The sequence below is a fragment of the Neofelis nebulosa genome, chromosome 6, assembly GCF_028018385.1.
Source record: "Neofelis nebulosa isolate mNeoNeb1 chromosome 6, mNeoNeb1.pri, whole genome shotgun sequence".
Classification (NCBI taxonomy): domain Eukaryota; kingdom Metazoa; phylum Chordata; class Mammalia; order Carnivora; family Felidae; genus Neofelis; species Neofelis nebulosa.
Window position 1 is genome coordinate 104,710,689 of NC_080787.1, and position 27,399 is coordinate 104,738,087.

The window sequence follows — 27,399 nt, forward strand, 5'->3', positions numbered from 1 at the left end:
GAAACCCACTTCTCATGGATTGAAGATTTAAATGACACCGTTTCTCTGCTAAACACCAAGCAAGACTCGTACAACTTCATTTCCATAGCTCAAAATCAAAGTCAAATGTGAACAGGAAAAGATAAAGTGCATGACGTTTTCACGGTAAACATTTTTCAAGGACAATTCAGTGAATCTAGAACAGTGCCTGGTCAAGTCCCCTCTGAAGTACTTGTCAAATAGAAGCCACTCAATAAATAGTTTTTGAGTTGAAAAAATGTGAATGTATGCATAAAGCAACTTCTCTATCAGCATGGGGTTATCTTAAATATGGTTTATTCAGGGACTGTGGTTTAAAAAATGCTGTCAAAAAGACACTGGCATTTGCTGACAGGAGTATGGCACATCTTGAACTACTGAAACCTTCATAACACAAATAAAATGCTGTTTTCTTAGTTTTCTTGCCCTTTCTGCCATTTGTATTACACTGGAAGCTCAAGAGATGACATTAGAAAACAGAAAACTCATAAGCTGGGAAACGGCAGCATGTAAATGAACTTTAAAATAAGGGAATACTCCGGGTGTGTGTGTGTGTGTGTGTGTGTGTGTGTGTACCTGGCTGGCTCTGTTGGTGGAGCGTGTGACTCTGTCTTGGAGTTGTGAGTTCTAGCCCCATGTTCGGTGTAGAGATTACTTCAAAACAAAATCTTAAAAAAATAAGGGAACACTCACATCATAAATTCGGTCAGTGATGTTCAAAGCCAATTCTGCTGTGTCATTGGCTTCACTAACATAATTGGCAATATTTTCATAGACATTTGAAGCGTCCAAAGCCTTCTGTACCAGCCCGTTCATATCTGAACTGTGCAAATTCCTGTAAAAGAAGAAACTCGTCCTTTTTCTCTTTCTTACTTTTTTGGGAAATGGGACCATTGTTATGGCTTGATTGGAATACTTCCGGGACCACAGGGACCTCCTTCCTGTTATTTAAAGTGACTTGGCTTGGAAAGGTTTTCCCGAGCTGCCTTTCCTAGGAGCACATCTTCTTTGCTTTCCTCTGCCTTTGGTGCCCCTAAGACTTTACCCCATTTTGGCTTCATGGAAGCTGTTTGCCTGGCAGTGGCCATAGGAAAAAAGAATGATGATTTAAATCAGCCCTCTGCACCTCTTCAAGCAACGGCTTGTTTATGTTGTGGCAGTCAGGCAGAGGAATGAACCCACAGTCCTCCCTCACCTACTTACCCAAATCAGAAAGTTGTTACTTTCTACCCATAGAAGAAACCAAGGCTCTCAGAGAGGGTGCATAGCCACAGCATGGTGTTAGGTCTTAGTTGCACTCTATTTACCTAACCTTTTGTTCACTTTATAAAACATCATATTTTCCCTTAAGAAGGGGAATGACACATACTGAGCATCTATATGCAGATACTGGGCTGGACTTGTTCTATATAGTACGTCTTTAATTCTTATCGCACCCATGAAGTAGACATTGTTATTCCCTTTTTATAGAAGGAACCAGGATACAGGTTGTTATGACTTGTCTCACTCCTACAGCCCAGCTGCTTCTCTGAAGTGCAAAGCCCTACTCATGCCCATTTCCTCCCTTGCCCCAGACACCATGTTTTCTGCCTTTACCCCTTTCTGGACTCCTTAAGGTTCATCTAATATTTCTTGGGTACCCATCATGCAGAGGGCGCTCTCACATAGTGGCTGATAACGCTTCATGTCGCAGAGGATTGATGTGAGGTACAACAGGGATAAAATATGTGAAATGCTTGCTACCATGCCTGTCATCCAACAAACATCAGGGTTTATTATTATACCGGAACTATTTCTTGAACTGGAATTTCAAATTCTAAATATATTCATAGAATAATTCACTTTATTGACACTTTTCCTCTATAATATAAGCACTGCTTTACTTCTGCAGCTCATCCTGAATCCTGTGTCTCTATTTTATTCCGTTTTATTTATTTTTAAAAAGAACTTTAAGTTTTTGATTTTATTTGTTTATTTGAGAGACAGAGAGACAGCATGAGTGGAGGAGGGGCAGAGAGAGAAGGAGAGAGAGAGAATCCCAAGCAAGCTCTGTGCTGACAGTGCAGAGCCTGATGTGGGGCTTGAACTCATGAAACTGAGATCCTGGCTTGAACTGAAATGAAGAGTTGGATGCTTAACTGATTTGAGCCACCCAGGCGCCCCTCAATTTTATTCAGTTTTAAATCCACCAGTGCCACATTTTCTCAGTTCATGGCTTAGTTCATGGCTAGTATCATTTTATTCATCAGTAACTTCCGGAAGATTCTCTGTGACCCAGTATGTGACATTGCAGATCCCACACTGGCTCACCACTTCCAACTGTCCTGACCTATTAAGCTGTGCGCTGTTTTGGGCTCAGAGTGACTTTTTCTGTATTGCTTTGGCTACTTTCCTCTCTTTTGTCCAAGGTCGTCATCATTCTTTCCTCTCCAGGAGGGCTGACTTATCCATTAGGCATCATAGACCCCCACAAAGATATGTTCATTTTAATTTTTTTTAAATCAGAAGAACAATGAGGATACTAAAATGATTACATTAGTTTTTATAACAATGTTATCATGACATATAATTTTAAATATTTTTATGGAGGAAGGAGCCCACAGAGGCAAAAGTACCTAGGGCCCATGAAAGTCATAATGCAACTCTGCTCTGCGGAGGTAGTTCTAATCCAAATACTTGGCACTTTTTCCTACCCATAAGCCCTTGTTCTTAGAAATGGCACAGAGAGTAAAATCAGCAAGTTTTAAAAAAAAGGGATAGAAAGAATAAAATGTTACAAGTATTCATTAATATTTTTAAATTGTGCTGGCTAGAATATTAAGATATAAGAAAGAGCTTGAAACAAAGCCTTTAGAGGTGCGTGGGTGGCTCAGTCGGTTAAGTGTCTGACTCTTTTTTTTTTTTAAAATTTTTTAACGTTTATTTGTTATTGAGAGACAGAGAGACACAGAGCATGAGCAGGGGAGGGGCCGAGAGATGGACAGACACAGAATCTGAAGCAGGCTCCAGGCTCTGAGCTGTCAGCACAGAGCCTGATGCGGGATTTGAACTCACAAACTGTGAGATCATGACCTGAGCCGAAGGTGGACGCTTAACCAACTGAGCCACGCAGGGGCCCCAAGTGTCTGACTCTTGATTTCTGCTCAGGTCATGATCTTATGATTCATGGGCTCAAGCCCTGCATTGGGCTCTGTGCTGTCAACACAGCTTGGGATTCTCTCTCTCCCTCTCTCTCTCTCTGCCCCTCCCCTGCTTGCTCTCTCTGTCTCTCTTTCAAAATAAATAAATAAACTTAAAAAAAAAAAGAAACAAAGTCTTTAATACTCTGTTTTCATTACTAGGCACAAAACAGGTACTGCATCAATACACAAAATAAAAATGTGCTTTTGAAATGGAAATTTCTTGATGAATTATGTTTATTTCTGTTTGAGGCACAAGAAGCAAATTATTGGGTCACCAGATAGATGATGAAGAATATTCACATTTTGAGGGGAGGACATCTAGAAATTTGGATGTTTCAATGAATATATTCAGTCTGAAATATCTTAAATGCAAAAGTGATTTCAGGGTGATTGATATTTCTGATCAGGTTTTCATGTAAAGCATGGGTAACTTACTTAGAATCATCCTAGAACACTGTTTCAGGGTGGCATTTAGTGAAAGTATGTGTTGGAACCCTATTAATAGGACATAGTCATTGAAATAAAGGGTAAAAGAAAAATGAAGACAGGAGCACTGGGTGGCTCAGTCGTTAAGTGTCCGACTTCGGCTCAGGACATGATCTCACAGTTTGTGAGTTCAAGCCCTGCATTGGGCTCTGTGCTGATAGCTCAGAGCCTGGAGTCTGCTTTGTATTCTGTGTCTCCCTCTCTCTCTGCCCCTTCTCTGCTTGTGCTCTCTCTCTCTTTCTCAAAAATAAATAAACGTTAAAAATTAAAAAAAAGAAAAAAGAAAAATGAAGACAGCCATAGGAGGGAATCTCAAAAACAATGTTATTCCAATACAGCACATTATCCAAATAATATTTTATCCAAGCTCCATTTTATTGGCTTGATCAAAATCACATTTACTGGAAGCATGATGCTAAGGTGGATACAATGCCATTTTGTACATGAAGATTTTGCATAACATCTATTTCTCCCCCCCCCCCCCTCCTCTCTTTCCTTCAATTCTCAGAAGATTTGGAGGGATATTTGAAAATTTTGACAATCAGGAATAAAAAGGTAGTTTAAGTTTTGAACAAGAGTTAAATTGGTTCTTAATTTATCCATGACCTTTACTGATCCTTATTTCTAATTGCCAGATTTGTAGTCTTTCTCTATAATTATCTCATTATTTACCTATCATTTCAAGGTCATGAATTCAATTCCAGACTTTCAGTACATTTCAATTAACACTAATTGAGTGCCCAAAGGGTGTGGGACTCTCTTCTAGATGCTGTGAGGAAAATTGGCAATTGATTTTCTCTTAATCAGGTGTTGAAATCAAACAGTTCCTGCTGGGCACTGTAGAATGTCCAGAGTATATACCAGAAGTCAGCTGTATTGCCAACTTCTAACCAGCTTTACTTAAGACCCTTGGGTGTGAAAGCTAATGCTGTCTGTGAAATAAATATGTGATGGTGGCAGAATTAGACCTTGTAGAGGGATCTAATTGGGACCTTGTGAAGGGACTTGATAATATTTTGTGCAGCAGTTGTCCCTAATAAAAATGCCTTAGTTCCCCTATTAATAACTGTGGAGCAGAACCACCCCTCACAACACAGGCCTCTAATCTGACAGATTTTTTTTTTTTTTTTAATAAAAAACTCTCCCAAAAGCAATTGCAATAGACAATGATTGGCTGGCTCTTAGACCGACCAACTAACAAACCTTCAAATGAACAAACAAACACAACCCCAAGCCCAATTTGCTAATCTGTATCCCAGTAATTCTGACATGTGGAATTGAATAAAAATGAGTTATTCACTCTATGTAGTTATTTGCATTTCTAAAAACAGGATATTACCTGCTCAATTCATCAGCCTCTTGTTGAAGGTTCTGGGCATGGTCGACGGCTTCTTGGACTAAATCATGACTAAGGTTACTTAGGTTGGAGAGCTTTCCTTGTAGTTCATTTTTGGCTCCATCTATTTCCGCATAAATCCCTGATGCATTCTAAAGAAAATGTTTTAAAAAGTAAATTGTTGAACATAGAAGGACTTAAAATCTTTTTCCCTTGGAGCACCAAAAGATAATCTCTATTCCTCCTTATCATGAGGTTTAGTAAATTTCAGGCCGGGTCTATATGAGTCTAAAATACTTCAAGTAGACTTTTATCTTTTTCTCTTGCATCTTTAACTCTTTCTCTATGGATTGCTTCCCCCACTTTCAGACATGCTCTGCCTTCTCCCACCTGAAAACAAAACAAAATGAAGATAAACCAAAAAAACCCTCCATTACCCATAGATTTCCCCAATGTTATTACCTTACTTTTCTATTCACCGTATAGTAAAATATCGTCAAAAAAGTGCTTATGTTAGCTGTCTCTATTTTATCACTTTTTAACTCACTCTTTAACCCACTCCAGTCTGGTTTTTACTTCACTGCTCCAAAAAAACAGAAATTAAACTAATGATATCTACGTTACTAAATCTAATGAGCATCATTCATTTTTCCCAGTCACTCAAATAGTGATTCTCGACATTGTCACCATTCTTAAGCCATGACCTTTTCCTTTTTCCATCTCCAACTGATTCTAAGCAGATTACTTTATTTTCTTTTTTATTTAGAAGACATCAACTAACTGTAGCAGGGAATTTTTTTTTTTTTTTTTCTGTACTCCTGATGTTTCCTCTCTATGAAGGGAGCTCAGTCACTGAAACCTCAGACCTCTCCACCCCTTTCCTAATTCTGCTCCTAAGAAAGGGACTGGTTTATTTGATTGGTAAATTTTGGGGGGAATAACTGTGTAGTCTCTGTTCAACTCTACGCTCTGCCTCTTGGTAGCAAGCCTGAGTTTTCCTGTGTTTGTCCATAATGAAAGTTGTTCTGGGCAGAACCCCCACGTGAACCTTCCTGCAATGTTGCCTGTCTGAGCGGGCAGTCCTGCCTAATTCTGGGATTGAGTATTAGCCACCCCACTTGGCTAAGAGACCTAAAGCCATGTCCTCATCTTAGCTGCATCAGAAATGAAGGTGATGTTCTTGGGTTTCGTATTTACAATTTTATTTATTTTTCAACTCATTTAGAACTTGGGAGCTGATAGAGGGTACTATTCTCCTCAGAGACTCCAATACCAACAAAGAAGAATCACAGACAACTCTTTGCCACCATCCTTCAGTCTCTTCCCCTCAAAGAAAACCCTATTATAGCTACATTTTTATGTACATCTTTCTCATATTTTAAGAGGAAAAGTGTTCCTTTTCTGTATAAGGCATGCTGCCCTGTTTTCTCTTCTTCTTGCTCCCTAACTAGTGGCTCCTGTCATGTATAAACATGCCCGGTTAACCTCTCCCATTAAAAACAAACAAACAAAACCTATTCCTTGACTCTAGCTTCCCCTCCAGCTTCTTTTCTTTGTTGATCGAGTGCATTCCACAGAAATGGTTCTTGCCAAGGTCCCCAGTGTCAGACACCCTATTGCCAGATCCATTCGACACTTTCCTGCTTTATGTACTGGATTTATTTCTGGTTTGTGACGGTGTTAGTCATTGTCGTTCCCCCAAAACTCTCTCTTTCCTTAGCTTCTGTGACACTGTTCTCTCCTGGGTCTCCTTTTTCACTGTCCAGGAAGGAGACTTCAAAAGCTGGTGTTGCTCAGGCTTGACTCAGACCTTTCCTCTATGAATAATCTAACTTATCTCTGCCAGCCTAGTCTTTCAAGTCTTCTAACCCACTCTGCACCATCCGACAGGAATGGCCATCTTTCTATTAAGCAAATCTGCTCATGTTATTTTCCCTCTCAAAATCAGCCAATTGCTCTGCAATTTGATTACTCATGTGGCTTCATCAACTGATCCCTCCCTCCTCTTTCCAATCTCATCATTTCTCACCCGTCCCCACCCCATTATGTACCATGGTCAAACCTTGAGTAACCGATGCTTTAATGCTCCCCGATTTTTTTCTGGCCGCTGTACCTTTGCACATAATATTTTCTCTATCCAGGATAACTTTGCTTTCTTTTTTGTCTGACCCACCTGGAAAAGTTCTATGAATCCTTCCAGTTTCAGCTGAAATATCACTTCCTTTATGAAGCTATCCTTAATTTCTCCAGGATGAGTTCAGTGTTGTTATAAATTTTTACTGTTCATGTATCACACTACTATAATAATTTTGCATGATTATTCCACCCACCAGACTACATAATTGTGGAAGGCAAGATTTGTGTCTAATTTATTTTTGTATTCTCAGAATGTAGCATAGTTCTTAGCACAAAGGGTTTATTTCTGTGGAGACAGTATTAAGTCTCTAGCTATTTGGTAGATCATCTGGGGAACAACTTCGAAGAAAATTGTATTTAGTTGTATAAGCAGAAAGAATACCATGGACATTCCACCTTTACTTATTAATTAATTAAATAAATATTCAGCATATGCCCACTGTGCTGAAAAGCCAGGCACTCTTTTAGGAGATAGAATGCGTAACTATGAATATAGTCTCTGCTTTCAGGGAATTTACAACCTAGTGGGAATATATAGATTATAGATAAATGGTCAAATAATTGAACAAGTTAATTTCAGAGAGTAAAAAGTATTTTGAATAAAATAGTATGAGTGGGATGGGTTGGAGAGTGATTGAAGGTAAAAACACCATTTGCATTGAATGTCACAAGGACGCTAGCCATTTGAAGATCTGGAGACAGCAGATGCAAAGGTCCTGAGGTGAGGAAAAGTGTGGTGTGTTTGAAAAATAGAGCAGAGTTGGAGGGTGACAGAGAGGAGTGGACTGGAAGGTAGTGAGTGGGGAAGAGATACGTGGATTGAGGTAGAGTGATGGGTCAGAGTCAGGTCACTTAGGAACCATGGTAAAATGACCTTGTTTCTTACTCTAAGTTTCACTGGAGGTTTTTGTGTGGGAGAAATAATATTTTTAAGGGATTGTTCTGCTACTGAATGGAGACTGAGTCTTGAGGGGCAAGAGTGGAGGTAAATGAATGGGTAGGAGGCTCCTTTGGCAGTTCATGCTGGAGAGGAGGTAGCCTGGACCGCAGAGTAGAAGCAGCGAAGGGAGTGGTCAGAAACCAGGACTCCTTTTGAAGATAAGGTCAATGGGTCTTATCGAAACGGGAAGGAGGAGAGAGGAGAAATCAACAATGAGTCTAGAGTTTTGATTTGAGCAAATGGGGTTGTGCCGGTTACTGAGGTGGGGAAGAAGCAGGTTTTATTCAGAATGTGTTAAGTTTGATATGACTATTACACATCTAAGTGGTAGATAAAATCCCTGAGTTCTTACTGGAAAACTTTAAGTAAGCATTTGGATATGAGTCTGGAACTCAGTGGAAGTATGAAAGCTGGAGGTATAAATTGTGGGGTCATGCATATAATTGTTCTTTAAAGCCATGGGATTCAATGCAATCAGCTAGGGAGAAAGGGTAAGTACCAAAGAGGGCCCAGGACTGAGAATGGAGCCATTCATCATCAAGAGCAGGGATGGACCAACAGCTCAGGGCCACGTACAGCTCGAGGCCTGTTTCTACACAGCTCCTAGCTAAGGACATTATCTAAATTTTTGAAGAGTTGTAAAAAATAAAAACAAAAAATTTTAAAAAAACGCACTGAATAAAAGGGAGTGTGGTTATACGTGGCCTGCAGAGCCTAAAATATGTACTACACAGAGGATGTGCAGAGGTGAATCTAGCAGAGGAGGCTGGAAAAAACTCTCCAATGAGGTGGGAGGAGGACCAGGTGAGGGGGGAGGGTACTGGAGGAGCCAGGATGAAAACTCTGAGTGTTTAAATAAGGAGAAAAGGTTCGTCAGCAAGGAGGCTAAGAATGCTGAGGAGGGAGAAGTAACCGTGGTTTTGGTTATGTTGAGTTCACTGATGACGTGGACAAGAACAGTCTCGGTGGAGGGGCGTGAAATCCCATTTGGAGTGGGTTGTGTACGGAAGGCAGCAGATGGCTGGAAGGTGGATGTGCCAGCTATAAATGACTCTCATGGTGTTTTGCTGTGAAGTTGAGCAGAGTAGAGTAATGAATGGGACAGAGATTAGAGGCATGCAAGCAAGGGCTTTCTTCTTTTAAAGGATAGGAGATACTTACACATGTTTCCATGTTGGCAGCAATGGTTCAGTAGAGAGTAAGAATGGGACCAAAGAGAAGAGAGAGGGCATACTTTCAGGGGGAAACCTGCGGCCCCGTTCTTGAGGTGGGGAAGGATGGGATTCAGAGCACAGGTGAGGAGATGAGACTTCAACAGGAGAAGGGATACTTCACTAATTATAGTAAGAAGGAAGGTAGATGTGTGCATAGAAATGCAGGTGGGCTGGTAGAACAGGGGAGAAAGATGAGGGAAATTCTCTTCTCTTTGTTCCTGTTTTTCAGTGAAGCATGAAGCAAATTCACCAGCCAGACTGATAGACGGGAAGGTGAATTTTTCACTATGTTGGCTTCTCTGGTATGGCCATGATGCTGGGGATACTTGGGTTTACTGGGCTATGGGGATAGAATTCTCATGTGTGTACAGTAAGGGAAGAGGTGGATAAAGAAGTTAAGGCTGTTTGCAAATAATGATTATACAGTAGTCCCCCCTTCTCTACAGAGAATATATTCCAAGATCCTCAGTGGGTACGTAAATCTGTGAATGGTACCAAACCCTGTATATACTATGCTTTTCCTATGTGTATAAGCCTATGATAAAGTTTAGTTTATCAGTTAGGCTCAGTAAGAGTGTAATAATAATGAGTAATAATAAAATAGAACAATTATCACAATATACTCTAATAAAAATTGTGAGAATGTGGTCTCTCTCTAAAAATGTCTTATTGTACTGTACTCACCCTTCTTGTGATGATGTGAGATGATAAAACGTCTATGTGATGAGATGAATTGAGGTGAATGAGGTAGGTATTGTGATGTAGCATTAGGCTATAGGAGGGATAAGCAGGGTGGGCTGGAGGAAAAGCTTGTTGGGCAGGAGAAGTTATGGGGGCCGGAGGTCTGAGAGCTGGTGGGCTCATCCATCTCGAATTTGGTGTCACCAAGGATAGTGATGGGAGTAGGGATGGACAGGAAGACAGGGAGCTTGGCGCTGAAACAGTCGAAGAAGAATGAGATGGTGATCAGATGACTTTAAAATGATCTCCTTTCAGTAGCTAGGAGCCACGCGTGGCACTATTGAGCACTTGAAATAGGGCTAATTCAACGGAGGAATTCCATTTTAATTTCTTTCATTTTTAGTCGTTTAAATTTAAACAGTCCTATGTGGGTAGTGCCGCCATGCAATGAGGGAAACTGAAAACTTCAGTCTCCTGATCCTACTTCTGTGACTCCAGTTAACTTGACAGATTTGAATTGGATTCCACTGTTGTTCTGTGACAATGAACCGCTGTTCCGATCTGTTATAAATCCAAACCTACAGGCCACATGCATCCCTACCTTTATTATATCATCAAGTTCTGAAAGGGTCAGACGGGGTGTTGTCAGAGAATCCAAAGACGTCTTCAGAGAAGCATTCACCCCTTCCATCTGTTCCCTCACTCTCTCGTGTTGTTTCTGTGGGAAGGAAGCATAAGATACAGCAGAAGAGAAGGTCACTGTAGAGAAAGCATCAGGCAGAATGGTCAATGTCACCTCCTGTCTTTGTGCTCAGACAAATCTAGGTTCCTCTCACGGCCCCAAGACTTAATTGCTGTGTAACTTTGGGGAATTCTACCCATGTCATGCTCCGTTTTTTTCATTTATAATATGGAGGTAACAAATGTAAGCACTTTGGGAGCTTTGAAGCACTTAGGTATGATTATTGCTCAAAACACCATCATCTCAAGGGGAGTGACCACTTCAGAGAGAGCCTTTGACTTTTTCTCCATAAATGTAAAAAGCGGGACACTGGATGCGGGAGTGCACAGAAGCTCTATATTCGCACTAAGTGGAAAAATGAATTAATTCAGAAAGGCATTTCATGTGCTGACTTTGGGCCAGGTACGGATAGCTCATTTGGATAGTAATAAAGCATATACAAAACAATCTTAAAGTCCTTAAAAAGATTTTTTTAAATGGCCCTACTATGAAAGCATGAAATTGTGATCTAGCTTCCTGGCACTCTGAGCTCGTAATGTTAGATGCTCAGACTTTTTGAGGAGGGAAAATGGCCCAAGTGTTAATCTATTTTTTTTTTCAACTTTTTTTTGTTTTGTTTTGTTTTGTTTTATTTATTTTTGGGACAGAGAGAGACAGAGCATGAACGGGGGAGGGGCAGAGAGAGAGAGGGAGACACAGAATCGGAAACAGGCTCCAGGCTCCGAGCCATCAGCCCAGAGCCTGATGCGGGGCTCGAACTCACGGACCGCGAGATCGTGACCTGGCTGAAGTCGGACGCTTAACCGACTGCGCCACCCAGGCGCCCCAGTCTATTTTTTGATGAATACTTTAATTTCTACCTTCGCTGTTGGATTCTAGAAACAGGCATGTTGTGATTTTGAAGAAATATTAGATAGCCTCAAATGAGTTTGGAGTTTGAAAGCAACACAGAATGATACTTTAAGAGGGAAAAGTAAAAGACTCATTTTACAATCTGAGTAAAAAATGAGTCAAAGTTACTTTAGAAGTGGTAATTTGAATGGAGGTTGAAATATATGACTTATGGTATGATCTAAGATATCATGGGAATAATTACAGAAGCCCAGATATAGAAGGACACACTTCCTAAATTCATCTCAGTGTCTTTCGTGTTCCCTGCAGTCTTTTCTAATTTAGGGAAGGAAGATGGAAGCATCTTCTCCAAACACGTTGCAACAGGGGAAGATCCAAGGACAGAAAAGAACCCCATTTGAACATCTTAATGCAAGAACCTTCCAAAATCAATTTCCCCTCAAAATCCACCAAGCTTAATACAGTGTGACTATCTGGGGTTAATTATTCTTGTCTCCACAAGCAGCGGGAGTCACACAGCTCTATACAAAAGCAGTATCTTAACATAAGAGTATTATCTACTTGGCAATGAAATCATGCCATTTGCAGCAACGTGGATGGAACTGGAAATGAAATATGCTGAGTGAAATAAGTCAGTCAGAGAAGGACAGATAACATATGTTTTCACTCATATGTGGATCTTGAGAGACTTAACAGAAGACCACGGGGGAAGGGAGGGGGAAAATACAAACAGAGAGGGAGGGAGGCAAGCCACAAGAGACTTTTAAACACAGAGAACAAACTGAAGGTGGATGGGGAGGGGCTTGGGGGGAGAGGGGAAATGTGTGATGGGCATTGAGGAGGGCACTTGTTGGGATGAGCACTGGGTGTTGTATGGAAGCCAATTTGATAATTAAATTAAAAAAATTAAAGCAAAAAAAAAAAGAAAAAGAAAATAAGGGTATTAAGGTAGGTAAGGAAAGGAGGTGGAAAAGGTTGGTATTATTCAGCTCGTTCAGAGAGGTTTTCCTTCTGAGACATGACCCCTGTCGGAAGATCTTGTATCTGGTCCCCTTAAGGGAGCGCAGGTAACATCCCGAAGTCAGAGCCAAACTTTAAAGCCTTGTGGTAACAGCACTGAGTGACAGGTTCATTTGCAGTAGTTGGAAAATGATGTTTTAAGTTAAGGGGTTTATCACTTATCATATACTGTACTCATCATATACAGCCTTAGGCAGAAATGAATAAACTTAGCTTTGAAACAAAGATGCTCCCACAGAAAGAAGGTCAATTTGAACAAAAGAGAGTTTTGAAAACTAATAATTATGAAAATGATACACAATTAGCACTATTAGGCATGTTCAATATCCATTTCACATATGCAAAGAATAAAAAAAATCCTGATTCTTAAAAAATGATAGAAAGAGTTGTGGGGGGGTGCAGAGCTTTGGTTAAGTTAATTGTGCTTTTTAAAATATAGAATCTTACATTCATCTGATGAAGATTTTTATTATTCCTAGTTGTGCGGCTACTGTTTGTACATATCAAAATAATTAAACTGTGTGGTTATTTTTGGTTTTGTAAAAACATCAGAAATTTGGTGTGATTCTTTTCTAAGATGTGCTGTAGGTCTGACAGTGAAATGTGAAATTGCAATACTTAAGTTTAGTAGGGAAGACAGATCCGTTAACGGTTGATCACAGTACAGAAACGGGAATGTCACAAGGTTTGTTATGGGATTGCTGAAGAAAGCACCTGTTAACTTGGGGATAGGGAGTAGGCCTCCTGGAGGATGTGCCTGGGGCTATCCAGGCAAAAGAGAAAGGGAAAAGAAATCCATTCCAGGCAGATGGGATTACTGGGAGTGTGATATTGCCTGCACTGAACACGTCAGGCAGGGACACAACAAAAGGCAAGGCCAAGGAGGCTGGCAAGGGTTGATCAGAGATGGTTCCTCATGGCATGTGAAGGACCATAGACTGTCCTATAGGACAGTGTCTCAAATGTTCTTAACCGTAACCCACAGTAAAAAATGAATTTTTTGTTGCAACACTAAAGCAGAAATGTGATGAAACCAGACTTTCCTATACATGAGGTGCTTTGATATTTTCTATTCTGTTCTTTCCATTCCATTCTATTCCATTCCATTCCATTCCATTCCATTCCATTCCATTCCATCCATTCTCCTTTTTTTTTTTGTCTTTTTAAAAAATGCTTGTTGTTATTTGTTATTTGTTATAGTTGTTATTCAACTATACTTCAACTTTTAAAAAAGAGCTGGTTACAACCCTCTAAACTCATTTTATGATCACTCAGTGGTTTACAAGCTGAAGCATCAAAGGCACTGCTATGGGTCAAGAGGAGAAAATGAAGGGTTTTAACAAGAGCAAGTGGTGATCCCCAGAACTGTAATGGAGGTGGCTGATCAGTATGGGTGGGGAGGGTGAGTGGGAAGGGAGAAAGAATGGAAGGGAGAGGCTATTTTGGTTGCTATCTTGACCATTATTGTTCTAAAAGATATTGACTCAGGGATTTCTCCTGTTAGAAAATGGTGGTGACAAGTGTAATTAACTTGTTTTTTTCAGTTTTTATTTATTAAGTAATCTCTACACCCAATGTGGGGCTCGAACTCATGACCCCAAGATCAAGAGTCACATGCTCTTCTGACTGAGCCAGCCAGAGATGCTCCAAGGGAAATTCACTTTTATTTAGGAAAATGTTCAGTGACTTACTGAGAGATGGTGATGACTGAAAATCAGGGCGGAGAGCCTCAGTTAAGTTGGTTTCGAAGACAATAAAAATAAACACAACTGAATTAATGAATTTGCTCACAGTTGCTTCCTATTTTTTGACATTGTTATTTTACTCTCATCTGTATAAGTATGTCCAAAGATACACACATCTCCCTATCAGAGGATGGCCCCTCTCAATCGTGGTGGCTGTGAGTGCCTGCATTGCTTGCAACAGCCATGACCACCACCAGATCTAAGCCCCCTAAGGTGGGCATGCACAAATCCTGCCCCCCATAGGGATCCTGGCCTTTGCAAGCTGTGGCTACGTCTGGGAATTTCTCTCACCTCTTTGTATCTGCATGACCTTTGGCTTGAATTAGATTCCGTATCTGTGTGCATACCGACCAGCCAGGCTGTGCAATTTGCTTATCTCGCCTTTCCAGAAATTATACATACCCTCCTAGGCACATGTTTCTGAGTTGCTTCGATGTTCTAGTGCTCTCAGTTTAAAAAAGGAAAAACAGGCAAGCATAGGACTAGCACATTGGTTACTCACTTGCAAGAACAACGTAGCCATACACATTGACACAGGCACCAAGAACAACTGCATTCTTACTGGTGCGAAAGCGAAACAATTAGAATGATTTCAACTTGATTTTAGGTGCACATGCTTACATTAGCAAGTTAAAGCAGCAAAACATGGACAAATCTTTTAAAACTATGAATATCTGAATGTACCAAAATTTTACAAAAATCACGAGCCAACTGTCCCTCCTTGTTGTAACTTTGTGTCTTATGTGTCTGAAATGCATTTACGGGTGGAATGTCCACCGTACCTCGAGGTCCCGCTGCCTGGCTGCTGTGGCTCTGTTCATGTCTTCGGCGTCCCTGACGCGGTCAAGAGCCTGGTCAAGTGATTCCTGGAGGTCTGACAACTTAGCATTGTGGTCATCCAGCTGCTCCAGCACGACAGGAAACAGGGAGCGAGTATCATTGTACAGCCGCTGCCAGTTCTCAGCTTGGTTCAGCACTGGCAAGACATGGACACAGAAACTCAGTCTGGGCTTCTCCTGTCTCCTCTCATTCCATCCAGCATTCAGCAAAGACGCAAACTTGTCAGGCCATGCCTTCCTTAGCAATAGAGACTGAAGCTCTTGTTCGCAAAACTAGCCCCATGTCCTATACTGGAAGAAAGAAATCCTATTTTGTAGGATTGAGAGCCCCTGGATGGCAGTCAGCCAAAAAAAAAAAATAAATAAAAAGAGTTTGGTTCGTTTTCCCATCGAGATGATGATTTATGTGGAAACTGTGTTGTTATTATACTGTGTTTATTATTACCCAGGTTATTAGTAATTTTACCATATAAAAGGGTTTGAATGTACTATAGTTTTACTATTAAAAATAACCCAAATTATCTTGTCTGTTACCGACAAGTGATGTTCACAGCCGCTCATTTTCTGTATTCTCTCCAGGCAAGTGCTTTTAGTTAGCTTCTTTAGGTCAAACCTAAACCATTACTTTGGTAATGAAGAGTTACCGTTGACTTTGTGGTATGAAGGCTGAATGACAAGGATATAGTCTTAAATTCTGTATATGTCTTAATTCTCTGATCAAGGTAGCATGCATTGACTATGTGCCTTAATGCTATTTTCCCTCCAGGGAGTATCAGTCTGTCTCTTGGAGGTCTTGTATTTTCTTTCATCTGTGTGAGCACAAGATGCAAGTTCATAGCTGAGTAAAGAGAGTGGTTAAAAACGCATCCACGAGGTTGGAAGGTGGCTAAGTGGGGGATGTGGTTGGTTTCATTTCCCGAGGGCAGACTCGTTAAAATTCCCAAACAGGCAAGAAATGTGGAAGCATCCGTCTATGACATTAGATCTCCAGCCTTCCTGAGTGCTGCCTTCATCCTGACTCAGAAATGGGGCTCGAGGTTCGTCTTGAGTTCTTACTGTTTAAGACTTAATACATTTGCTATGGTAATATGCCTTTACGTGAAGAATGTTCCTTTTCTCAAATATTCGTAATAATTTGCAGCAGAAGTTGCTAGTATTGATCATAGGAAAATAACCCAGTGCAGGTGTTCTTAACCCTTTTTTGTGCCATGGGACTCTTTGCAATCTAGTGAAAGCTTCAGACCCCCTCTTATAATGTATTTAAAAATGAATAAAGTAAAATACATAGACTTAAAAAGAAGACCAATATATTAAAAAACAAATTGGTACTATAAGAACACATATGCCTCTTCTATTTTGAATTACTGCTAAACTTAATGTTGTGAGATAAGAACAACAGCTAGTATCTGATACCCAAATCCACGGCTTCTCTTGTTGATTGTGTAGATTAAAATGGACACAAATTCTTTGCAACTCTTCCCATCGAGAGTGGAGTCTATTTCCTCACACCCTTAGTCTGGGCTGGTCTGGGCCAGTAGGATAGATATGACATCTTTGAGTTCTACTCTTGCCTTCCTGGAAGGCTCCTGCTAAATGAGTGAGGCTGGGCTGGTCTCCTTGAGGGTAAGACACTATAAGGGGGGGAGGCCCAGCCATCCGCCCCTAAGGGCCAGGACATATGAGTGAGCCCAGCTCATGCTACATGGAGCAGAGATGAGCTGTCCAGGTTGAATTAAGCTCATACTGGAAGCCTATGAAGTCATGAACAAATAAATGGTTATTGTTTTAAAAGAATATGTTTGGGATGAGTTGTTAGTCATTGATAACTGATAGAGTAACCAAGTCATAGGTTCGCTAATACTACTGTTGTAAGTTGCCTACCTTCATCATTAAAGGAAATGTGAAAACTCGGAGGCTGAAAGCCTAAAAGTCATTCACCAGACTTCAGAATGTGAGTGTTGCTGGGCTTGTAGCTTTACTGCCTTCTCAATAAGATTCCTTTTATTGTTGTTCTGAAAACGGGCTCCCCTTAGCTTTTCTTCCCCTGTTTTATGTGTTTCCACCAACTGTTAAGTCCCTATTTCTTCTTCTCAGGAGTTAAAGGTCTATATTCTGTGTGAGGTCTCAACTGTTTTTCAAAACCTCGAGGTTGGGCTTGAGTCTAAAACTCTTGGTCATTTAGTTAAGTTGTCCTGAATGATTCCCTGAGGCCATGTACAAGTTCTAAATGTTCCCTTGCGGCTCAATGTCCTCTCTTGGACCCACAAAGGAAGCAAACATGTGCTGTGTGCCAGGAGTTGAATACACCTACGTTCCTGGGCTTCATCTGCCTCCTCGTCCACTAGCTCCCGCTGCATGAGGAATGGTTGACGGCGTCTGATCTCCTCAAGCATCTTCTGGGCCAACACCATCTTCTCAGAGATTTCCTCAGAGCTAAGTTCCTGTTCCTCCCCATAATAGAGCATCTTGTTGTTGATCTCTGAAAGGAAGGACACAGTGAGAAAAGAAAGCAGGGTGGGGTGTCTGGGCATTTTACAGGGATGACACTGAAAACATGGAGGGAGGGCAAAGGGCAGGGCTGATCCCGAAATGGAAAGAGGGTATCATTCAAAGACTGTTCTGATGTTCATGCTGCAAACACTGGTGGCAGCATTGGAATTCGCTATATATTCCAAGGAGAAGTAAAACTTGAGGAAACGATTCTGCCTCCCCCCATTTGGTGTCTTCAGAATGGGAATGGGATTAATACAAAGCCTTTCCTGACTGCAGCTGTGTCTGGTTTCCATGGTAATTCCTGAACGTTACTATGTAAGGCACACAAACCTGGGGTCTTTGATCAACCTTTTGAATAAAATATATAACTTGGAGAAAATTATCTGAGGTATCTCTTGTCATATGTAGGATGTGTTAGAGGTATTAATTATATTTCGGCCAAAGATCTGACCAAAGCTCTAAATCAAAATAAAAGCATATTGATAGTTGTTCAAATGGGTCTTTCAGATTATTCTACAGACCAGATATAAAGTAGAGGTTTGTTTTAGTGTGATGTGAGTTTTTGTTTATTAATATATATTAATAGTTAATCTATCATCTATCTATCTATCTATTTTTGCAATAGCTATTTGCCTTCTGTAGTATGACTGTTTTTCGAGATTGGGCCATTTTGATTCCGTGTCATTTTCACTCCACTTCCATACATAAGTAAGATGTCGGATGGAGAATTTTAGAACCGAAGAGACTGCTGACGCTCAGGGAGATTAGATAAGTTGTCTAAATCCCAGCAGTGCTGAGTTGTTCTCTGATTTTCTCTTCCTACTACATATGATCAGATGAAAGTTATGTAATTGCCACCTTGTCTGCATGACAGGTCTGGGAGGAAGCATTTTATCTTCCTGGCATAAGTGAAATTGTGTGTCTGTGGTTTACTGTGATGTATGCGGCTGGCCAGACAAGACGCGTAAACAAACACTGGTGTCACATAAATCATACCAGATACGGGCTTCTATTTTCTATGGATAATAGCTTGAAGGTCACCAGTAATGTTTTTACAGACGGTTGGGAATAAGGAATGACACGCTATTGATACTGTGTCGCATTCCTGAATTCCAAAGGAAAGGAGATAAATGGGGTAAGGGGTTTTTTAACACTATAAATATTACTGAGAAAGTTACAGGGAAAACCAAGATATGCTAGAAACGAAACTTATGAAGGGATTAAACATTTACTTTTCAAGTGAAATCTATAATATTAACTCTGGAAATAAACTAAACATAGATTTTTTTTTTCCCCTCCCTCAGATCTAACACTTCCAGTGCTGACTCGTTTGGCATTTTGATCCAAATATTACATTTACAATTCTGGCCTGTTTTATTTTAGCCATGTCTGGAATAGATTAGAAAAAGGAAATACGGACAATGACATTTTTTGCCTTGGTCTTTGGAGACTATTCATACATTATTTTTAAAAAATTTTAATGTTTATTTATTTTTGAGAGAGAGAGAGAGAGAGAGAGAGCATGAACAGGGAAGGGCAGAGAGAGAGGGAGACACAGAATCTGAAGCAGGCTCCAGGCTCTGAGCTGTCAGCACAGAGCCCCATGCGGGGCTCAAACTCACAGACCGCGAGATCGTGACCTGAGCCAAAGCTGGACGCTCAACCGACTGAGTCACCCAGGTGCCCCTTCATACATTATTTTTAAAAGGTAAACTGATGGCAGTTATTGTTTCCCATTTGCACTTTGTATTTTTTTCATCTTTTCTTATGCTCACAGGGTCAAATAGAGGGCTTAGATTCCTTCCAAATGAAACACGTTAGAATAAAAATTTTATAACAGCAAATGTGAATTATTTTCTCTGAATGGCTTACTAGAATGCTGGCTTTACTTGCTGCCTAGAGGGGCATTTATTTCTTAATTAGATGAGGTCAGCTAATCCAGGCTCAATCCAACTTTTTGAAAAAAATCAATAGTAGCTCTAAAATGTTATAGCAAAAAAATATTTTATTGGTAGGTGCAAAAGCATGAGTCAGTGAGGATGGGAGTGAGGGCTGTTTGAAATGCAGGCCATTCATTTTTATTATGTATTGTAGGAAATACAGCAAATGTCTAATCTTGGCTCCATTCATCCTTTTGCCTGGAGTATGTTCCCTATACCTCAGGGTAAAGATACGACCCTCTCACTGTGGGTTCCTTTTCTGCCACTGCGCTTGGTGTTGTCATCTAGCTCTTAATACATAGGATAAAAGATATGGAGGCACAGAAATACTGTATCTTAGCAGACTGTAACCCAAGGAAAGTCTCTTTATTTTAGAACAAGTGAGAGCGCCTGTTTTCTGTTGATAAATTGGAGGCTGGCTTTCAATGGGCTATTAAGATGGTTTTCAAAATACTGCCTTCACTTATCAGAAGTTAGCACAAATAAGTAATCCTCTAAGAGGGAAGGTAAAATCTGCCACTGCGTTTTAGACCGAAGAGATGTCACACGTCCCCTCCAGACTTCTCTTCTGGGGATCAGAGCATGTTGCCTCCCTGGTCCTTGGGAAATGGGATCATCGAGACAGTTTAGGACAGTTTGGATGAGTGCAATTTCCTGCCACTCTAAAGGTGATGTTTTTTGCTGCAGATAGTTGAGAAAAACATGACTCCTACTCAAGACTCCATAGCATTCCGTTTCTTGTGCTGGAAAGGTATTCTGGCATTCCACTTTGGTGAAATTCCTGGAAAGGGAATGATTCTATACATTTATTCTTGACAGCTAACAGATAGTAAGTAGGGATAGTACTCAGAAATCCTAGCGAACAAACTGGATGACTATATATGTGGGTGTGTGTGTGTATATATATATATATATATATATATATATACACACACACAAACACACACTATAAATATACTATATACTATAGTATGAATACCATATGCATACACTATAAATCCATACATATTTCCTTATATAGAGCTCTCTAACAAGTTACTGGCACATAGTAAGCACTATCAGTAGCCATTGTTTTTGTTGTAGTTTAACAACACGAATGATTCCTCGACATTAAGCTGCACCAGAAGAGAATATATTTACCTTTAATTTTATCCCTCATATCATGAGCTTGCTCCACAAGCTGTGTGGCGTGGTTGATGGTATCCATGCTTTCCTTCTGAGCCAGTTCGCCCCTTCTTGAGGCTTGACTTTCCTACAAATAATCCATATAAACACCAGCTTAAATTTATGAGAAGGGAATGTTGTGTATGTGCACATAGCAGTGGGTGGGCATAATGCATTCCATAAACATAAATTTCCTTGGCATGTGGAGCTTCTATAACATATAAAATGGTCCCAGAAATCATGCATGAATGTGATGTGATGACCAGCTTTAGAACTGCAGAATGCTATAAAATTAGCCGTATTCCTACACCATCAGTCACAGTTGGGTCCAAACCAATCACCTTTCATATGTAATTTACTCTTTGAATTTTTACTGTATCTCAGGATTCCAGACTAGGAAATTACCCGTGTCTGCTGATCAATTTGACATTGTGCTGATGGAAGAGCTTAAAGTTTCAAAGGGGAAATCGTTGAGAAAGTAGGCAGACCTTGAAATGCTTCGTGCGTCTAGGGGCTCCTGGGTGGTCCCACCAGAGCTGACACTGATTTACCACAGAGATTTAAAGGATTATGCTGACTGGGCTCAATGCTGTTTTCAGTGCTGCATTCCAAATACCCATCAACACTGATGCCACTTGGGTACAAATAACCACTCAGGCAGATCTGGCTCAGAGTGAATTAGATTCTTCCTCGAGAAGCAGACTCCATTCTCTCCACCAGGGAGCTTCTGTTTCAGAGCTCCCATGTAGTAGTGGTCCAAATGAAATTCGAACTCAAATGTGGCTTCTGAAAGCGCATGTGGGTGTGTAAGTGTATGTGCATGTTTCTGTGTGTGTCAGGACAGAAGCTGATCTAAGAAATGGTTTAAGGGCAGGACACTGGCCTGTATGCACAGCATTGGGGATGTGTACTGTGTATATCTCTTTGGCATTAGGAAGACTGACTCACGGGTTATATTTAAGGGGGGAAGGAGTTCTCTGATCACACTTGGCAGATGTCTATTGGCCTCATCTGGTGCTCTTTCGGCTCAGTTCTATTACAAAGTGCCGTCGTGTCTGAGTGGACTGCATGGTCTGTCCCACTGCACAGGTTCCCCGGGACAGGGAAGGGCCTGTTTCAAACGTTTTTCCTCTCACCCAGTGTTCTAGCCAGAGGGTTGTGCCATGATTTGACTTGAAATGCTTTGGCTTTCTAGGCATAACCAACCCACATAAGTGGCCCTTAGTCAAGGAAGAGAAATGCAGAAGTGGTGTCATAGCAAACACGTGCCCTGGAGGTTTTTTTTCAAGCAAGTCCAGAATCCCTTCCACATAAAGCCCCCTATAGAGCAGTAGTGCAACCATCAGACCCTTCCCGAAACAGTGGGCTTTCTGAATGGACACTGCATTCTGAGTCATTGCATTCCTTCCTCCAATGCCTGTCTTCTTCTTGCCTCATTCTAATGCTTTCCAGAAACACAACATCTGTGGTCATTTAAAAATCATATGATGCAGGGACGCCTGGGGGGCTTAGCTCGTTGAGCGCCCAACTTCAGCTCAGGCCATGATCTCACAGATCATGGGTTCAAGCCCTGCTTGGGGCCCTGTGCTAACAGTTCAGAGCATGGAGCCTGTTTCAGTTCTGTGTCTCCCTCTCTTTCTGCCCTCTCACTCTGTCTCTCTGTCTCTCTCAAACATAAATAAACATTAAAAAATTATATGATGCAGAAAATAAAATCAATCTTATTCTTGATGTCACGCTTCCTGCTTTTAAAAAGTATGGACACAAACCTTGAAAACATCTAGAAATTTTTTAAAAATCTAGCTGATTTTTGATCCAGTTCAAATTATATTTGCAAAACACAACACTTATATCTTTTACTTTGGTTTCATCCTTCAAAGAAAAAGGCCTATTGTAATTACTGTGTTCATTTAACTTATTTCTTGATATGGAAACTTTGAAGTGAAACAATGAAAGGCAGCTGGGGCGGGGGGTGGGGGGGGGGGTGGGGGGGAAGGTGTGAATACTGCTAAGAAAATTTCTTTCTGACAAACACTAGAGGGCGCTTAGTAACACTATATAAGAAAATAAGTGGTTAAGCAATGTCTGTGACTTTACACAGCAAGCTTACTGGCTATAATAGAAGTCATGCCTTATTGGAAAGATTTATGTTTTTCTGTAACTTTGTTTACGGATGAAAAATAAAAATAACGGTATGGGCACATGGTAAAACCAGCGTACCTTGCTTTAAGAAAAGCCAAAATTAAAAAATTAACTCACAACTATAAACTAGTTGATGGTTTACATTACAAATAGATTAATCATTTACTTACCCCAACAGCAAATTCTCCCTGTACATATTTGGTATAAAAAGTGGCAAAGGGGCACCTGGATGGCTCAGTTGGTGAAGCGTCTGACTTTGGCTCAGGTCATCATCTCACAGTTCGTGAGTTCAAACCCTGCCTTGGGCTGTGTGCCATCAGCACAGAGCCCGCTTCAGATCCTCTGTCTCCCTCTCTTTACCCCTCCCCTGCTTGGGCTCTCTCTCTCCCAAAAATAAATAAACATTAAAAAAATTTCTTTAAGTGACAAGATCTTTTTGATAATACGGTGCATATGAAGGGTAGTGTACCTAGATGATTGATATTTTAAAAATCAACCAGACTAAGTGAAGATGATAACATCTAGGGTGAGAATAGACTTCATTGTTTAAACTGTGACACTTTTGAAAGTGAAAGCGGAACTTCTAGGAATCACTCTGGGAGACAAGCATAAATAAGGACAGTGCTGGACAAAACAGTAGTGGGAATAAAATGGTTCTGAAACGATGCTCCATTTCAGAACCTGTACAGTGATATCTACTTCTGTGGGTTTCCCTACCTCCTGAACATTAACGGCTTCTAAAAACTTTTCCAGACTTGAGTTCCTCCGAGCTACAAACTCAAATCTTTCTCTAACTGCCCTCTGGGCATCCACAGAGAAATGTCCTGAGTAATCCATTCTGTAATTTAATTTTTTGATTGATTGATTGATTGATTTTTACATAAAGATCTCTACATATTTTTATGTAATCTTGGGGGTAGAGATCAAGAGTTGCATGCATGCTTTACGTACTAAGTCAGCCAGGTGCCCCCCTTCTGTAATTTTAGAATAGTCATTTCTCCAAGCCAGAACTTCCCTCATGTCCAATTGGTCACCAAATCATTCTTATTCCGCTTGCCATTCTGGCCTCTCCTCCTGTTCCATACTACCACAGTCTTGGTTGATACCTGTCCACTGCAAATTCTGTTCAAATAAAGGCAAGGTAGCAATCAACCACTCTTTTTTTGAGAGACAAAGAAAGAGAAAGAGGGGTGGGGGTGGAAAGACAGAGGAAGAGGGAGAGAGAGAGAATTTTAAGCAGGCTTCATGCCCAGTCCAGTGCAGAGCCTGACGTGGGGCTTGATCTCATGACTATGAGATCATGACCTGAGCTGAAATCAAGAGTCCGACGCTTAACCGACTGAGCCACTCAGGTGCCCCGCCAACCACTCTAGTCTAGACCTCTGTGGCAATTTTCCAGATTACTGGTGCCCATATCTTCAGCGTCTTCACTCGCCAATCCATCATCCCTACTGCAGAAGAATGTTTCTGAAATCTCAAATCTGATCAGTTCATTGTCCTACGTAAATACTTCAATGTTCGCCAAAGCCCACAGGATGAAGCCTACATGTTCTTGAGCATGGTGGGCAAGGTTCTTCATGACCTGGCCTCTGAGAACTTCATCAGCAGTGTCTCCTGTGCCTTGCCTTACAGCTAGCCTTTCAGTAGGCCAAGGCCAAAGTGTTTCTAGTTGTAGAACACACTATGTTGTTTCACATCTCCCTGCTTTCCTGGTACTTTTCTCCTGCTTAGGAAGTACTTGATAAACTCCCAGTACTTTTTAAACACATAGGTCAATGCTCATCTTCTCTAAGAAGTGTTCCCTAGTGTATGCCCAGTGAACAAGTTAATTATTTCTTCCTTAGAGTTATCTCTTTAGCCTGTACCATGCCTCTCTTATTGAACGCTATGTTATGATTACTTTGTTTTACATACCTGTTTTCCCTGCTGGCTGTGAGCTCCTGGAGAGCAGGGTTTATGTTATATTATCATGTTCATTTCAGTATCCATAGCACTAGCACAATAGCTTATACACCAGGTGTTAAGTAATGCTTTTGGAATTGAAACGTATTTTTATTTTTTGCCCTACCGTTTTGTCAGGATCAGAGACGAGCCCAGGTGCTTTTGATGAATAGAGGTGGCCTACTTTCCTTCCAGCCCTAAAGATCTCTTCGATGACTTGATAAGCGAGGGAGCTTTTGTTGTGGCCAAAGGAGTAGGGAGGATATGGAGGGGATGGGGAAGTAGAGGGGTGGTGCAGCACCTTCCTGAGCCAGCCCTTGGAGACTGGGCTCTGCGACTTGGGGCTCTGCTTTGCAACTTCAAGGTCCCGTTGTCAGGGGGCAGCACTGAAACTGAGAGAGGGCCCCCGCCTCTTCTCCTGCGTGTAGCCTGGCACCACTCAGACTTCGAGCATGGTGCCTGGGGAACATGGGAAAGTAGAATCTTGACTTAGTCTTTGGCACTTTCTTACAGACATGACAAGCCAGTGGTAGAAGGGAGGTTGTTTTGAGCACCGACTATTTGAGAATACAAAATGCCTGGGCATCCTTTAGGGGATTCCCAGAAGTAAGGGATTAGGAAAGGGCTGTAGACTTTTTCAAAAGAGGGCTAGGACGAAACCAGTTAACTTAGGTTAATGTAAACTGTGAGATTTGGGGCTCATGAGGTTTACGTGACAATTTGCAAACGGAGGTATTTTCAAGTTCAAGAGGCAACATTACTGTGATTAAAAAAAAAAAAATCATTGTGGGAATGAACCCACAGTGAAATCCTTCAATTAGTTAATTAATTAATTAATTTCCTTTTAAAGTTTATTTATTTATTTTGAGAGAGGCAGAGACAGCGTGAACAGGGGAGGGGCAGAGACAGAGACAGAGAAAGAATCCCAAGCAGGCTCTGTGCCACAAGCTGTGGAGTCTGATGCAAAGCTCAAACCCATGAGGAGTGAGTGAGATCATCACCTGAGCTGAAATCAAGAGTCGAATGCTTAACTGACTGAGCCACCCAGGCATCCCTATCCTTCGCTCTCTTTAAAGGTAAATATTAGTCACTTATTTGGTAGAAGTCTTCCTAAGGCAACCTCTTCTTAAATCCTTCTAAGAATCAATCATGGGCTTTTCTGGACTAAAGGACTGAAGGATGCTTGAGAAGTCATTAAGACCAGCTCTGGGCATTCGTTTGGAAATCTTTCAGCAGTCTCTTACACCACCAGGACTGTTGTCATAGTTAGAAGGACCTTATTTTCAATAAGAGTTCTTGGAAATACCTGAAAGTTTCAGTAGCGTTTTCATCAACCTTTTGCTTTGGTGGTCTCTTCTTGGCGCCCAGGAGCCTTTTCTACTGTGATATCACTTAAAAAAAATTTTTTTTAATGTTTTGATCTATTTTTGCAGGAGAGAGAGATAGAGCATGAGTGGGGGAAGAGCAGAGAGAGAGGGAGACACAGAATTCGAAGCGGGCTCCAGGCTCTGAGATGTCAGCACAGAGCCCGATGTGGGGCTTGAACTCACGAACTGTGAGATCATGACCTGCGCTGAAGTCAGACACTTAACCAACTGAGCCACCCAGGCGCCCCTCTACTGTGGTATCACTTGAAAGCTCGTGCTATTTTCTCCCCATGAATGTCTGCATTTAGGTTATACTGGAAGTGGAAAATTTGTAAACAAAAGGATCAGTCAGTCCATGTCTGAGCTGTGAGAGGAACTAATCTTGGGGAAAATATTTTCACAAGAATTGAGACACTGGGCAAATTCCAACCATGACACCAGAAATGAAAAAGCAGTGAGTTTTTCACAAAGATTTCTTTCCTAGTATTTCCTTTGAAACTTAAGAAATCTCACTGCTTCCTACATATACTCATGCTTGGATTTTAATATGCACAATGCATGGGAATGAGGGACCCAAGTTTCATATACATTTCGAAGTAGCTGTATCTTCCAAAGATCCAATTAGAACAACTCATGTTTTTAGAAGCCTAATCTCGTAAAAGTTTATGAGGTCCAACATCAAAAGAGATGGCCAGAGTTAATTTTAACCTTTATTTTTGTAGAAAATTAGAATTATTTTTCAAAGAGATCTTCAATGTCAAACACCCATGTCTAAAAGTTGAAATCCGAGTACATTGGACAGCCCTGGTAGAGCATAATCAGGGGAAAAATGTGTCAAACATTTTAATATGTAAAATATGGCACCTGGTGGCTTAGTTATATTTTTCCTTATTAGTACAGATAATGGATATTTTTCCATTAGGCTCCTGGGGAGTGTATTTAATAGTCTTTCATGTTAACTCTGTTCTTCCTGTTTTCATGTTTTTCTTGTTCATTTGTGAGAGCTTTTACAAGTCATATTTCCCTCAATATTTTTCTTAGTCTGGTTGAATTCTTAGTTTATTTATTGTTTCACTGGGTATTTGAAATTTTATCTTGTCAACTCTATTACCTTTTTTAAATTATAATTCTTCATGCTATATTTAAATGTACTGCTATTTC

The 27,399-nt window shown here is 40.8% G+C and overlaps 1 protein-coding gene across 2 annotated transcripts in view; it reads right to left on the reverse strand.

The window, feature by feature from the left end:
* The window catches only part of LAMA4 (laminin subunit alpha 4), a 145,041-nt gene that overhangs the window by 50,089 nt on the left and 67,553 nt on the right, over positions 1–27,399 (reverse strand). For both annotated transcript variants that reach the window (XM_058735002.1, XM_058735001.1), the window contains exons 9-14: positions 20,765–20,876; positions 17,503–17,670; positions 15,135–15,328; positions 10,595–10,711; positions 5,026–5,174; positions 712–853 (exon numbers count right to left, since the gene is read on the reverse strand). In XM_058735002.1, coding sequence (XP_058590985.1) covers positions 712–853; positions 5,026–5,174; positions 10,595–10,711; positions 15,135–15,328; positions 17,503–17,670; positions 20,765–20,876 — 882 coding nt within the window. The remainder of the gene's footprint in view (positions 1–711; positions 854–5,025; positions 5,175–10,594; positions 10,712–15,134; positions 15,329–17,502; positions 17,671–20,764; positions 20,877–27,399) is intronic.